This window comes from Orcinus orca, chromosome 19 (genome assembly GCF_937001465.1).
Source record: "Orcinus orca chromosome 19, mOrcOrc1.1, whole genome shotgun sequence".
In the NCBI taxonomy this organism is placed as follows: Eukaryota; Metazoa; Chordata; class Mammalia; order Artiodactyla; family Delphinidae; genus Orcinus; species Orcinus orca.
This window is the reverse complement of record NC_064577.1, coordinates 27,119,761-27,135,076: the sequence shown is the minus strand read 5'-3', so window position 1 is coordinate 27,135,076 and position 15,316 is coordinate 27,119,761. Positions and strand designations below refer to the sequence as shown.

At 52.7% G+C, this 15,316-nt stretch overlaps 2 protein-coding genes across 4 annotated transcripts in view; one reads left to right on the top strand and one right to left on the bottom strand.

Moving 5' to 3' along the window:
- The window catches only part of RPL38 (ribosomal protein L38), a 797,591-nt gene that overhangs the window by 601,362 nt on the left and 180,913 nt on the right, over positions 1 to 15,316 (bottom strand). The window lies entirely within an intron of this gene.
- SDK2 (sidekick cell adhesion molecule 2) overlaps positions 1 to 15,316 on the top strand; it is a 267,076-nt gene that overhangs the window by 161,978 nt on the left and 89,782 nt on the right. For both annotated transcript variants that reach the window (XM_033438412.2, XM_004275434.3), the window contains exons 4-5: positions 6,978 to 7,125; positions 12,337 to 12,470. In XM_033438412.2, the coding sequence (XP_033294303.1) occupies positions 6,978 to 7,125; positions 12,337 to 12,470 (282 nt within the window). The remainder of the gene's footprint in view (positions 1 to 6,977; positions 7,126 to 12,336; positions 12,471 to 15,316) is intronic.

The following is a 15,316-nucleotide window of genomic DNA, read 5'->3' as shown; positions in this document are numbered from 1 at the left end:
CTTAATCCTCAACCTGAGTGTGTCTATTGAACGTAGAATGGAGATGTGGAAGGAGATGTGGCGGAGGAGGTGAGGCACTGGGGACAGATGGTGACATTCTAAGATGCGATCGGGCGGTTCAGTGTGACTCAGGATGCAGTGGAAGTCACGGATGGTTAGAGGCAGAGGCACGATACAACTGACTGGAGGGAGAAACAGCATCTTCATAAGAAACCAACACAACCACAGTGAGGTGCCATCCCACTGCAAAAACCGGAGTCTAGCAAGACAAGGTGTTAATACGAAGTCCCACCACTGCTGGTGGGCGTGTGAATTAGCAACTTGGTGCATATCAGGAAAACAGCTTGGCATTACCTCATAAGATTAACATTTGCACAACCTACAACCCAGCAGTTCCACCTTTAGTGCCTCCTCTAGAGATTCTCTCAGCCACATGTGCTGGAAGAGCCACATGAGACTGTTCTTAGCAGGACAGGAAAACACTGATAACAAAGCCAGCCTGCAGCAGCGCTGTGCTATCCTGATACATGGACGTCCAAGCAGCCATGAAAATGACTAGACCAGGTGCAAGGACGGAGATGGAGCTCCCAAAAAGGATGTTGCACAAAAGAAAGCAAATCACAGTAGGTGACATACAAAATAACCCAAAGGGCTTAGAAACAGGCTAAATTAACAATAAATTGTTTAAGGATCCATCTGCACGTGGTGAAACTTGAAAGAAAACAAAAAGCAACGACATGATTGACACAGCATCCAGGCTGGTGGTTACCTCTGGCGAGGGAGGGGATATGGGAGGAGCGCCGTGGGGGAGAGGGGCGAGGTTTGTTCATGTGCTATTCCTTAAACTGGCGGTGGGTACATGAGTGTGCATTCTGTTCTGCTTCTTTGAACTATTCATATAATTATATTTGCTCTTTTTTATGCATGACATATTTCATGATAAAAATGTTTTAAAAATAAATAAAAGCAATAAATATATTCTGGAGTGCATAATTTACAAGACCTTTTAAGATATAACAGAAACATCAGGAATAATTTTAGGTCATGTCCAGCTGTGCCCCAGGCCCATACTTCTTTGCTCTTGGGGGAATTTTTAGGAAAAGTTGGATCAGCGCTGCAAGGAACGACGTGGTATATTAACAAGCATGGATCTTGGAGAGGAAGTATAGTAGATAAACCCTTACCTGTTTCCACCTCAGTGGGAGTGAGTTTTCCTAGGAGATCCTGGATCCCCAGCCCCATCAGTGGGCACTTCCCTCTAGCCTTTCTCCTGCGCTGGCTGGCTGAGCAGACTTCTTCTTAGCACCACCCTTGCAGCTGGTGTTCAGGACATACGCGCCTGTGCGCTGGGCCCCCTGAGCAGAGGCAAGGGGCTCCCTGACCTAGGAGGCCCATTCGGCAAAGTGGAGTAGAGAGAACTGGGAGGGTTCTGGGGGCCTAAGAGCCATAGGGAGGGGAGATTGTGGGATGGAAGCGTGAACGAGAGCATCAACTGCAAAACTTGGACAAGGCCAGCTGTGCCCTTCCTTCATCTATCCATCCTGCCATATATACATATATACAATCATCCATCCCTCCATCCTGCATCTCCTCCATCCATCCATGCCTCCTCCTCTCCATCCATTCATCCATCCATCCATCCCTGCCCTCATCCAATTACCCATGTATCCATCCATCTCTTCATTCATCCGTCCACTGAACAGACCCACCACCCGCCCTATTGGCATTTTTAAATTGCCTCAAACTAGCATTTCTCTCCTACCTCCTAGCCTTCGCATACTCTCTTTCCTCTGGACTATTACCACGCCCACCCCACCCCCAACACACACACACACACACACACACACACACACACACACACACACATGGCTGACACCTACCCTTTATTTATGTCTCTGCTTAAAAAAAGCCTCACCCCCATCTCCCAGTCTAAAGTAGGTTCCCTTCATGTCGCCTCTCATTAAAAAAAAAAAAAATCCTGGGGGCTTCCCTGGTGGCCCAGTGGTTGAGAGTCCGCCTGCCGATGCAGGGGACGTGGGTTCGTGCCCCGGTCCGGGAAGATCCCACATGCCGCGGAGCGGCTGGGCCCGTGAGCCATGGCCGCTGAGCCTGCGCGTCCGGAGCCTGTGCTCCACAACAAGAGAGGCCACAATAGTAAGAGGCCCCCGTACCGCAAAAAAAAAAAAAAAAAAAAAACCTGTTCCTTCTTCCTAAGACTTGTCACAATATGTCCCTGAATTTCGTTGGGTTGGTTTTCTTATGCCTCTTCCCCTAACCAGGCCATAAGCTCCACAAGGACAGGGACCGGGTCTTTCTTCAGCACCTTCTGCAGAGCCTGTCTGACCCATAGTAGGGACTCAATATAAGAGTCATTGCATGACGGCATTGGGTGAGTTTAGAGAGAACCTACTGTGTGCAGAGGAGGGGGCCTGATGTCTTATAAGGATTTGCTCATGAATGTAATTGAATAGAACTGCCTCTTGAAGCTTTCAATGTAGTAGAAAGAGATAAAGAATGTGAATGAAGAATTTTAACGCAGGGGATGAGTCATGGAAGAGGCGAGGAGGAAATGCAAAGGGAGAGCCGGGTTTGAACGCCGGCCGACCCAGCCCTAACTGCTGGCCGGCCCAGCCCTAACTGCTGGCCGGCCCAGCCCTAACTGCGCACGTTGGATAAGCCACTCTATCTCCATGAGCTTTAATTTCCTCACTGACGAAATGGAGCTAATAAAACCCGAGAGAGGAGGAAAAACACGATTACCATGAAATTGCTTTAAATTGTTCAAATATATCTTCAGAGCTCTGTGAAAAGTTTTTTAAATAGATAAAATTATTGTAAGAACTGAAATCAATGTGATTTATTGATGCAATTTTTTTATAGACAGAGCCAAGTAACAGAAATTAGTAAACAATTTAAAAATGTGTATTTAGGAAAGTTGAGCTTTGTCATGTCATTATGCGGATGAAATGAGACAGTCTGTGTGAAGTCCACCTAGAAGGAAACCTGACGTAGGGTCAGTGACTATCTGGGTGGCATGCGATAGTCTTTGTTGAAGAGGTTGATGTTTAAACTGTGAAAAATGTATAGGATTCCAGTATTTTAATACTATAAATATTAGACACAGTTTTTAGCACTTGACTATACTCTTCCTGTTTCTATGGCTACATAACAAATTACCCCCAAACATCATGGTGCACCACAGTCATTTATCATGCTGACAGATTCTGTGAGTCTGGACCAAGCACGGTGGGAACAGCTGGTCTCTGCTCTTTGATGACTGAGGTCTCAACTAGAAGACCCAAAGGCTGGGGGCTGAAATTATCTGAGGGCTCACATGTTCAATCACATGTCCAATGTTGATGCAGGCCATCCTCTGGGACCTCAGTTCCTCTGCACAAGAGCTGTTCCTTTGTCTGTGTGAGCTAGATTGAGCTTCCTTACAATATGGCAGCTGGATTCCAAGCAGCAGTGTCTGGAGAGCCAGGTGGAAGCCATATCCTTCTGATGACCTAGCCTTGAAAGTCACATAGCATCACTTCCAGCATATTCTACAAGTATAGTCACAAAACCCCCAGACTCAAGGGGGAGGGGTCTTAGCCCCCACCTCTCAGTGGCAGGAGATCATGTTGAATGGGAGATAAATAGTAAGGTAGCCATCGTTTTTTTTTTTATTGAAGTATAGTTGATTTACAGTGTTGTGTTAGTTTCAGGTGTACAACAAAGTGATTCAGTTATACATACATATATATATATATATATATATATATATATTATTTTTCAGATTCTTTTCCCTTATAGGTTATTACAAAACATTAAGTATAGTTCCCTGTGTTATACAGTAGGTCCTTGTTGTTTATCTATTTTATATATAGTGTGTATAAATTAATATATATTTATTAAATATATATTAATTATTAAATATAATTAATTAAATTAATATATATTAATTAATTAATAACAATATATAATTAAATTAAATATATATTAATTAAATTAAATAAATTAATATATATAAATATATTTTATATATAGTGTGTATAAATTAATCCCAAATCCCTAATTTATCTCTCCCCCCTTTCCTCTTTGGTAACCATAAGTTTGTTTTCTATGTCTGTGGGTCTATTTCTGTTTGTATATAAGTTCATTTGTATCATTTTTTTAAATGTAGACCATTCTTTTTTTTTTTTAATAAATTTTATTTATTTATTTATTTAGGCTGTGTTGGGTCTTCGTTGCTGCGCGCGGGCTTTCTCTAGTTGTGGCGAGCAGGGGCTACTCTTGGTTGTGGTGCGCGGGCTTCTCATTGCGGTGGCCTCTCTTGTTGTGGAGCACGGGCTCTAGGCTCACACACTTCAGTAGTTGTGGTGCACGGGCTTATTTGCTCCGTGGCATGTGGATTCTTCCCAGACCAGGGATCGAACCTGTGTCCCCTGCAATGGCAGGCAGATTCTTAACGACTGCACCACCAGGGAAGCCCAGGGACATACTCTTCTTAACTCCAATTTACAGAAGAGGAAGTGAAAGCTCAGCGAAGTCAAAATTTTGCCCAAGGTCGTGCCTTATAAGTAACAGAAGTGGGATTTGAATTCAGGTCTCAGTGACTCCAAAGCCACCACCGTTACATTTACTGCTTGCCCAGTGAGGACAAGGTTGCCAACGTCAGGTTTCATTTCTTGAGACACTTACTTGACTAGATCCTCCCGGGATGCTATTGAATCGTGGTGCCCTGGTGAATCATGGCTTGCTCTGGTGGCGTTCCAGGCAGGGTCCCCCACACAAAGAAAGGCCCCGAGGTGAGAAGCGGGGTGTAAGTAATTCATTGTGGCGGGGGACGCGGGACGTGGTGTGGGCGATAGGACAAGAAAGGTTGGTTGGGGTCAAATTAGGCAGAGACCTTGAATCCAGGCAAGGGAATGTAGACTTTTCTGGGGCAATGAGGAGATACCAGAGGATCTGAGCAAGCCAGAAAAATTAATCAGGAGCAGTGTGGGAGATGGGGGAGGCGGATCCAGTGTAGGCGTTGGTGTAGGGGCGGAGTCCGTGCAGCCAAGTGATGGGGCGAGCACGTGGGTGGGGCCTGGGAGAACAGAGGGGCCGTAGTGTGGGAAAGGAAGCACCACGAAAGGCTCCAAGCATCTGAGCCCAGGTGATCTGGGCAGGTACAGGTGGGGCAGCTGTTAGCAGAGCTGTGAAAGCAAGAAGGGAGGCTTGGCAGGGAGGTAAGAAGTACCCAGCATTTCCTGTGGCAAGTTGGGTGTTGAGTGTTGGAGCTCAGGGAGGAGCCAGGGCAGATGTGAGAGCCTTTGCAGAGAGACTATGGCCAAAACCATCAGATTAGGCAAGGCCTCCAAGGGGGAATGTGGCCAAGAAGAGATTCAAGCCCAGGGCTTTGGAAAACGAGAGTGTAGGCCGGTGGTCCTAGAACTTCGGCGTGCAGCAGAAGCCTCGGGAAGGTGAGTCAAGGACTCAGAGACCCAGGCACATTGAAGCAGGGCCTTTCCGTGCCCTAGGGGACGAGGGAAGGGTGGGAGCAAATTTCTGGGCTTACCGTGTTCCCTAGGGATTCTGAGACCCACCAAAGTGTAAGAACCACTGGCTTCAGCCCAGCGGTACTTCTCGGCCTTGGCTCTTGTTGGAACACCCTGAATGGCTCTAGAAACACCGATGTCTAGAAACACCCCAAAAGGCTCTTACCTCTGAGAATATTAAAGGGGGTTCTAAGGGGCAGTCATGTTGGGGACTCCTGGCTGAAGGAGACGAGGAAGAGCAGTGGTCTTGGAGGGGTTAAGAAACAAATCAAAGCAGCAGGAGACCCATATGGCTTAGCACGCGGCCCCCTTGATCCAGGAGGGAACAGGTGGGCAACGGGGACTCACAGCCAGTTTTCGGTGGTCTGAACCTTACTGCATGTGGGATTCTGATGGGAAGCCCACACCCCGTACCAGGGACATCAGAAGTTTGGGGATGAAACCCCAGCATTAGGTGCTTTTAACTCTTGACATGTTAACTCAGTGACATACAGCCAAGTTTGAGGGCAAACAGTACTTCTTACACTTGGATGTGGACACAGTTGACTGGGAGTCTTGTTAAAAGGCAGGTTCTGATTCAGCAGGTCTGGGGGGCGGGGCATTCCTGAGGCTCTCCCTTTGTGGCAGGCACCCAGGTGGTGCTGGCCCACGGACCACCCTTTGGGTAGCAAGGATGTGCATTCACTTTAAAGCATTCATTTGTGCTGTTGTGGTCATCAACACAAACACCCCTTCCCACACTCCACCCATCTCCAAGCCTCTGCTCTTAGAGTCAGAGCCCATCCAGATCCCAGCAGGCAGGTGGGCAGCCAGAACCTTCCCACCTGCATCTCCGCTGCTCCCCTCCAGGCTGACGGGCACCGGAGCTGGACCAGCGGTCCCCTCTTTATCTGCCAAGGGGGTAGGCATTCTTTTAAAGGAGCAACGTGGTGTTTGTGTACAACATCCATGCAGCCTCACACACTTCACCCGAGGGCACGGGAAACTGCTTCACCCCACACCGAAACCCCTGCCGCCGCACTACAGGGCAGGGAAGGAGGGACAGCTCTGCCTGCCTCCAGACTCTGAGGTCCGAGTTCAAATCCTGCCTCTGCCCTGTTCCAGCCACGTGCCTTTGGACAAGTCAACGAGCCTGTTTCAGAAGTTCTTCCGTTGTAAACTGTTTGAAATAATGACGCGTGTCTCATGGTTGTTGGATGAATCCATTGCTTCAGGGACATAGGGATATAAATGGATACAAACCCCAGAAGTACAAAGCAGAGCGTGTCGTAGTGACGGATGGGGTGATGGGGCCCCGTGAGGTAGCCCGAGCATGGTGGCCGTGCTCCACGAGCATCCTGTCTGCCCCACAGCTTCCTTCCGCTGCCACCACTCCCAGCCCGGGAGCCGGGCAGTCTCGGCTGCCGACCTCCGGCCCCTGACCCCTCCATGTGCCCTTCCCTCCCGCAGACATGGGGAGCTTTGAGGAAAGTCAGAAGCACCAGAGCGTCTCCCACGGAGAAGCGGCCATCATCCGCGCCCCACGCATCGCCAGCTTCCCACGGCCGCAGGTGACTTGGTTCCGGGACGGCCGCAAGATCCCGCCCAGCAGCCGCATGTGAGCCTCCGTCGGGGGGCGGGGGGCTGGCCCCGGGAGAGGAAATGCGGGGCCACGTAGCGCCCCCAGATGCTGAGGACGTAGGGCCCTCCCTGCTCTGGGAGGGAGCCAGATGGGGGACATCCCCGATGAGGGAAGTCTGGTTTCCAGGGACCTTTCTGGGAGAGTGCGGGAGGAGTCTTGGAACCATGACAGCTCCGTGGCCTCCCCGGGGAATCCCAGGCATTGGCTCCACTCTCGGCTGGAGAATAATTCTGCCTCTAAGAGCGCTTAAAAAACCCGAGCTGGCACAGACAGAGGCTCTGTCACCGTGGTTACAGGCCCAGGGATCAGGGCACATGGGAGGGCGCTGGCATCTCCCCGGCAGGGTGTCTCCGCGGTGTGTGTGTGGCTGGGTGTCCACCGGTGTGCACGGCTGTGTGTGTTTTGGCTCCAGGGAGGAGGTGAGGCCAGGAGAGGCGGGAAGAGGAACACACGGTCCTTTCAGCGCTCACAAGGGCCCCTCTGTGCTGCCCGGAAGGGGGTTGTGGCAGCCTGGCTTGTGGGCAGAGTGACAGAAGCAGCGCCTCCACAGAGGGCGAGGGGCAAAGCACGGGGCGCAGCGGCCCTCCTGAGCCCCCTGGGAGAGCCAGCCCAGGCTGTCCTCTTTAGGACCCGCACTCTCCCCTACACTCTACTCCCAGAAGAGAGGAAAGACCACCCTGGTCCCCGTCCACTCGGGCCGCAGATCCATTGTGGGTGGAGCCCATTCTGGTCTCTGTAGGAAGCAGAAGCCGAGACGGACAGTTCTTTCCTCTGGGGAACATGAGGTCCAGTGAGAGAAGCGTGATCTTAAGAATATGATGATATCCTGGCAACGACAGTGCCTGCTGTGTTCTCAGGCCTGGGCTAAGCACACCCGCCATCACCCTCTCCTCCAGGACAGACACGCACCTCCCAGGGAGAGATGCTCTGTCTCGTTCCCTTTTCCATCCCCAGATCCACCTCAAGAAATATTTGTCGAATGAATGACCCTCACAACAACCTTACGAAGTGGCTGATTTTACCCCCATTTTATAGACGGTAAAGTGAAGGCCCCCAGAGTTTAACTGCTTTGCTAGATCTCACGCAGCTGGTTCCAGGCTTGCCAACTCCAGAGTCAGGTCCTTAATTCTGCCTTATGTGGAAATTATATGAGAACAGGTACAAAGACATGGGAGCTAAAAAGGATAAAGTGATTGTACTTTTGGAGAATTGGTCCTGCTGATTCTCAACGTGGCTGCCCTCTGAGATGATCTGGGACCATTTAAAATATACTCATTTTCAGATTCTACCCTTCACACATTCTTATTTCATTGAAACGGGGTGTACCGAGGCCTTGGGAGTTTTAAAAGCTTCCCCGTGATTCCAGCATGCAGCCTCAATTGAGAGCCAGTGTCTAGAATGTATCTGTTACCGACAGACCCAATAGTGCTACGTAACAAGTGGTCCCAGTGGCCTGATGCAATAAGCCTGTATTTATCATGTGAACCGGCAGATTGGTGAGCTTGGCCTGGCTCTCTCACTTGGCTGGGGCTGGCTGATGAGAATGCCTGGGTGACTCAATTCTGCCCCACGTGTCCCAGCCTCTAGCCAGTGGCCCCTAGCGTCTCCTCCTGGCAGTCTCAGAAGAAGCAAAACACAAGCTTCTGCTAATATCCCATTGGTCAAAGCAAGTCACATGGTAGAACTCAGCTCAAGAAGCCAGGAAATTGATTCTGCTCTTGAGTGAGAGGACTACAGGGTCACCTGGCGAAGGTGCTGCTGCAGAGCAGGTGATGATTGGGTATACACACACGCACACCTTCCTGGTCACGCCTACCCCCTCCCCACCTCCTCCAGTCATACCGAACGCACGAGAGAACACTGTGGGGATTTCATCTCAGCAATTACAGCAGATTAATATTCATAACCCAGAGGAAAGGTCCCTGGAAACAAATTCTCTGGTGTCTGTTTGCTGGAGATACGCATCTGATGAGCGCTGTCAGTCAGTGGGGTGCACAGGGTGCTGAAGGCGTGTGCTATCTACAGAGGACCGCTCTCCCTCCCAGGGCAGAAGTGGAGATTAGTAACCCCTGGCCCGTTCCTTGATACTCATTGTTGAAAAGGAGACAAGATCCCCATCAAAGACACACGCTGGGGGCTTTGGGCAGCTTCTAGGGTGATTTATTTTATTCTTAATTAAATGATGAGTTGGGCTCCCGTGGAGCTGAGAAAAAAGGGCACACTTCATAGGAGTGGGAGATGGGAGGTGGGAGGGAGCTGGGCCCATCAAAGCAGCGGGAAAGACCTAGGAAATTGAAACCAGAGGAGTGTGGCTGGAAAATACAACCAGCCCCCGCCTGAGAGTAGAGCCCTGATGTCTACGCCCTGCAAGAATTCCAACGGCTTCCTTCAATGCGGGTGCCTCTGGGGGCAGTAGGCCGGAAGCCCTCCTGACAGCCACAAATAGCTTTGTGCACTTTGGAGGTGAGGGGCAGGGTCGTTCTAGAACCATCTCTCAAGGGGAAGGTCATCCTGCAGAAGGCTGCTAGCCCAGGGACCTTCCTTAGCCTCCTGCTGAGGACAGAGAGACAGCAGGCCAAAAGGCCGCTGGCCCTTCCCCGGCTCTCTGCCTCCTGTTCGCTCCGCACTGGGAACTCGAACCCAGGCTCCGGGGTCCCGGACACAGTGCTTTCCTCTAGTTCCAGTCAAGGCCATGCTAGCTGCATCACAGACAGACCCCCAAATCCCAGGGGCTTAGCGCCAGAGAAGTTTATTTCCTGCCAACTGAAAGTCCCACCGAGGGCGAGAGATGGGAGGGGCACCCTCCTCCACAGCCAGGCTGGTGGGAGCTCCACCCTCATCCACACTGGGCTCCCAGTGGCCCCGCTGGTCCGAGCCCAGAAGCGGCGCACATCCTCCGTATCCCACTAGCTCGGCCAACTGCCCACCTGGGTGCAAGGGGGGCTGGGAAGGGTGACGCCTGGCTTCCCAAGATCTTCAGTTCTCTGCAGGAGGGGAGCCAGAAACAGGTAGATGGTGACCATCTCTGCCACCTGGATACGCCGTCCCCCCCGACCCAGGACAGGGTACCGACCACCACACAATCCACACATTCCGTGTTGAACCCCACAAACTGTCGTGCGGGCTGTCTGGTGCGTGGGGGGACACTGCAGCATCCCTGACCGCTACCCACTAGTTACTAGTACAGCCCCACAGCTGGGATAACCAAGACTTGTCCAGGCATTGCCAAATGTCCCCTGGAAGGTGAAGCCACCCCTGATTGAGAACCACTGACCTAGAAGGATCCATCATAATATAGACAAAATATAGGCAAAGGAGAGAAAGGGGGTGGGGAGAGTCTGTATGGTCAAGGAGAGAAGGAAGTGGAGGTGGGGGGCCTTCTCTGGAGGCCAGAAGAGGCGTTCAGGACAGACGGGTGTACTGGGGAGGGGGACCAGGCCATGCCCAGGGTGCCCACCTGCCAAAGATTTCATCTAGCTGGCTTCTACGTCACCAGGGCAGCGGCTGGGGAAGCTGGAGCCCAGGGGGTCCACGTGCACTGCTGCTTGTGTGAGCCCTGACCTTGGACTGTGTGCCTGGAGAGGGCTGAGTGAGAGGGAGGGGACAGCCTCAGGCCACCTGGAAACTAACAGAAGCAGCCTCAGCCTCAGGGCTGGAAGGGGTCTTCACCCGCCTCTGCCTCCACCCCTTACACAGATGAGGAGACTGAGGCCCAGCAAGAAGGAGGCTGTGAGCTCCTTAGAGGCCGGAGCTCCACCCCAGAGCTGCCCCCCTGCCCTGGCACAGCCCAGCCTCCGTTTCGCCAGCCCTCACCCACCCCGACAAGCTCCACTAAAGGACCAGGGCCCCTGCAGGAGAGTCCCACGTGAGGACATGGTCACCATCCCTGTCCCATTGTGTCGATTTTAAAATATTTTAGCTGGCTCTGTCCTCACTCCCATCACCTCATTAGCTGGAGGTTAAAAGAGCTCTCCAGGGGAAAAGAAAACAAAAGAAAGGACATCATTAGAGTTCCCAGGAATTGGGGCAGGAGGGCTTTGTCTTCCTGCTTCCTGGAGCTCGGCAGGCAGCCTGGGACTCAGCACGCGAAGCCCCAAAACCAGGAGGAGGAGAGACCTCAGCACAGCCTGGCTGGGAGAGACCAGGCTGGAGAGACATTCGTGGGGATGTTTACTTGAGAGCCCATTTAAAACTCTGTTATGTTCACCTAATGGGAAAATTTGAAAAGAATTCAACTGGATTTGTCCTTGTTAAACGAACATTAAGGATATTTAACAGCTGTCTCGGGCACATCACATTAAAATCCAGAGAGAGACTTGACAAACTAGTGGTTTTGTTTGTCATCAGGAGGATGGGTGAGAGGGGGTGCCTGGCAGAGCCAGGGTGGGCATTGCTCCTGCACCCGCGTCCAGTGGGGTCCCCGAATTCCCGCCTGCAAAAGCCCTGCGCCCGGCCCGCGGACATGGGAGCCAAGGGGCTGCAGGATGGGATCCCAGCAGTGGGAACCAGGCTGGGAGCAAACAGCCCACGTCTGCACCCCACTACCCGGCCCGTCTCCTTTTTCCCTCTCTACCAGCCCCGGTGGCCCCTCTTTTATAGATCAGATTTGGGGAGAAGTAAACGGATACCCTAAGAGGGGGACGGGGGGAGATGTGAACCCCAGAAGGCTGTGTTACAGGCAGGCTGTAGCCTTTGAACCAACCTAAACAGATTCAGGATTAGGTTAAGGCAGTGATTCTGGAATGATCATGTTCATTTCTAAATTCATTCTCGTCTCTCATCATTCATTCATTCATTCACTGATTCTGGTGAATGAATTTCTTTAGTTCTAGACACTCCTGGTGCAGAGATAACCCCACACAGCCGTCCATGCTGTGACACAGGAAAGGGTAGAATTCCAGGGGAGCTCTGGCCCCTAACCAGGCCTGGGGGCGGGGAGTGGCAGAGAAGTGTCACCTGGACAGTTTCAGACCCCTGGGCATGTTCTGTATTGGGGTGTGATCCCCAGCGCTGGTGGAGTATTGGGATTCTCTGCAAACTAAACACGGCTGGAGTTCAGGCAGTAAGTGGTTCCAGGGGGCGGGCTGGAGAAGGGGGTGTTGGGGTGCCTGGCTTCACGTCCCCGCTCGCATCCCCAGATGCTCAGGCTTAGCAGGCCCAGCAGAGGCGTTCTTTTCCTCTCCCCAGAGCCATCACCCTGGAGAACGCCCTTGTCATCCTGTCAACGGTGGCTCCCGACGCAGGCCGCTACTACGCACAAGCTGTTAATGACAAGAATGGGGATAACAAGACCAGCCAGCCCATCGCTCTCGCCGTGGAGAGTAAGTAAGCCGCAGGGCCCGGGACCGATGGTGCAGCCCGTCGTTAAATCTTGGGAATGGGGCTCCGGGGGGTCATTGGGAAGATGGAATGGCGGTGGAGGGGGGAGGCTGGGAAAGGGCGGGGGAGACGCCATCCCAAGGAGGAAGAGGCCCACCTGGGGGTGGGAGTGGGAGGTGGAGGCCGGGAGGGAGCTGAATTCCAGACCCCGCGCCCATGACGAGTCTGAGACCCTATCAGGATGGGGGGACACTTAGGTTGGCTGTTAGCTGGGCCCCTGGGAGCCCAGGGAGGGCGTGGGATATAGGAGAAAGTGTGTGCACTAGAGGATCACCACCACCCCTGGGGCTCAGGTGCTGGTGGGCTGAGCCCGCCAGGAGATGGGAAGCTCATTTTTAAAGAAATGTACTGACTGTCTCTACTCCGCTGGCATGTAAAAAGCGCCACTTCTACTTGGAGCCAAGCCATCCTCACCGATGGGAACACTTGCTGTCTGCCCAGGCTCCTGCCTAAAAGTGCCCCTGTGTCCATCCCCAGAGACCACCCCGCACCCCGGAAGAGAGAGGCAAGGCTCTCCCCAGTGGCAGAGCACAGAGGATAGCAAATGCAAAGGGTGACTCCTTGGGTGTCTTTGGCAAAGAAGTATTTGTCCAGCCAAGGCTCAAGGCAGGTTTCCGATGGGTGATGGAGATGCTGGGGGTGTCCCCCCCGGCCTGGTTCTCCCCGGCCCGCTCCCTCCATTCTCCATCCCTGGGATGGAGAGGTGGGTGGGGGGTCACAGAGTATGCGGGACAAGGCCAGAGCTTCCCGCAGCGGCCAAGCAGCCACACAGGCTGGGGGAGCCAGATGCTCACGTCCCTCCACATCTGCACAACTGCTGCTCCGAAAGCCAGCCTCATTTATCATCCGCGGTCCTGCTGGGACGACCCGCCAGCAGCGAGAGAAGGGTGTCCGCCAGCTCGGAACCTTCCCGTGTCCTTCCTCTGATCCCAGCCTCTGTCTTCAAGGGCCCAGAAAGCCCAGAACGTTACCCAGTCCCGACCTGCCCATTCCTGGACCTCCTGAGCACCAGCAGAAGCCCCTCCCATACGTGCAGTGACCCCCTCCCCCCAGACCACATTCCTGTCTGCCCAGAAAGAAACCTGGGTGCAGGGAGCAGAGTTCCAGTCTGGATACCGACCTATCAGGGTCACGGGTGTAACCTCTGACATTGACCTGGGCCAGGGTCTCAGTCTCATCCCGGCAACCTGGGGCCTAGCCCATGACCTGGGGCTGCTGTTTCTATAGGAAAAGGAAGGTAACCGTCAGAGAGATGTCTGTCCCCATGTATTTTCCAGTGCTTAGAGGGGCTAATGGAATTGAATCGTTTAGTGGGAGGGATGCTCACGGTCCGAGTCAAGGCCAGGCATCTTCCTGGGTGACTCAGCTGACCCTGAGACCATCCCCCAGCCCCTCCCCTGGCACCCTCCTCCTGGCGGGAATTGCACCAGCTGTTCTCCTGGCCAACTGGGCGGGCTCTTCACTCCCAGCTGCCTCCCCCAGCCCTCCGGCTGGCCCAAGAGAGGCAGGCAGGATCCCTTGGGACCCCCATGTGTGCCCAAGCCTCGCCCGCCGCACCCCTGTTGTCTGTTTCTCCCCCACCCCATCACCCCCCTCCACCTGCTCTCACGGTGATTTGTACTGGATTGAGAGCGAAATCAGCTGCTTATCAGCTAATTTCTCCTCCCACGAGTGACTGCACTTCAAATCCCAGTTACTGTCACTGACACAAATCCCGCAACTGCCGGCCTGCCGGCCAGTTTCCTAGGAACAATTGCCTCTCCGCCCACCACCGGCTGCATCTCCCCTCATCTGTCTCACCCAAGCCTCACCTCTCCCTCTGCTCTCCCCCCTCCCCCCTTCCTCCCTCCTCTGCTCAGGGCAGCTCAGCCTCTTAGCAGCCCTCAGGGGACATCCATGCTCTTCAGAAATGGAGAAGGAGAGAGCAAAGACCAGGGACACCCCCCCCCCGAGTTGCCCTCTGCCCAGGTGTCACCCAGGTGACCTCACACGGACTGTCACAGCTCTTGAAAAGTTCATACCTGGCTGATGGTCCCACTGGGTGGCAATCAGAGCTGCACTGTCCAATAGAATTGTAATATGAGCCACATATGTAATTTAAAACTTGCCACTGGCCTCACTTTTCCAGAAGGAAAAAGAAACTGGTGAAATTAATCTTATTATGTTTTATTTACCCAACATATCCAAAATATTAGCGGTTGAACATACAACCGAGAAAATACTAATGAGACGCCTTACACTGGGTTTCCTTTTCTTACTAAGTCTTCAAAATCCATGTGTATTTTGCACTTAAAGCACATCTCAATTTGGATGCTGGGTTTTCATCTGAAATACGTGATCTGTATTTAGATTTCATAAAATTTACAGCTGGAAAGGTGGGATCGTATGCCCAAGTTTTTCCACACATACAGTGTTCTAATCGGTTCTAATAACTGATTCAGGGATCCGCTTTTAATTAAATGTAAATTAGGTAAAATTAAATCCCATTGCGTCAAAGGGGCACCAGTCACGTTTCAAGAGCTCGTAGCCACCTGTGGTTCTCGCCCCACCCATGCCCATGCTGGACAGGGTAGGTCTGCCCTGGGCCCGCGAGTGCCTGGAAGCCTACCCGGCAGAGGGGAGCAGCTCGCCTCCCTGCTCCCCACCCCCTTGACCCGTGGCCCCGTCACGTGGTCCCCGAGCCACAGTTTCCTCGCCTGTGGCAAAGCGTAGTTGGGAAGAGGATTCGATGAGATGACTCGGGGAGAATGGACCAGAGTGGGTGTCCCCCATCGCGCCTGTTATCAAA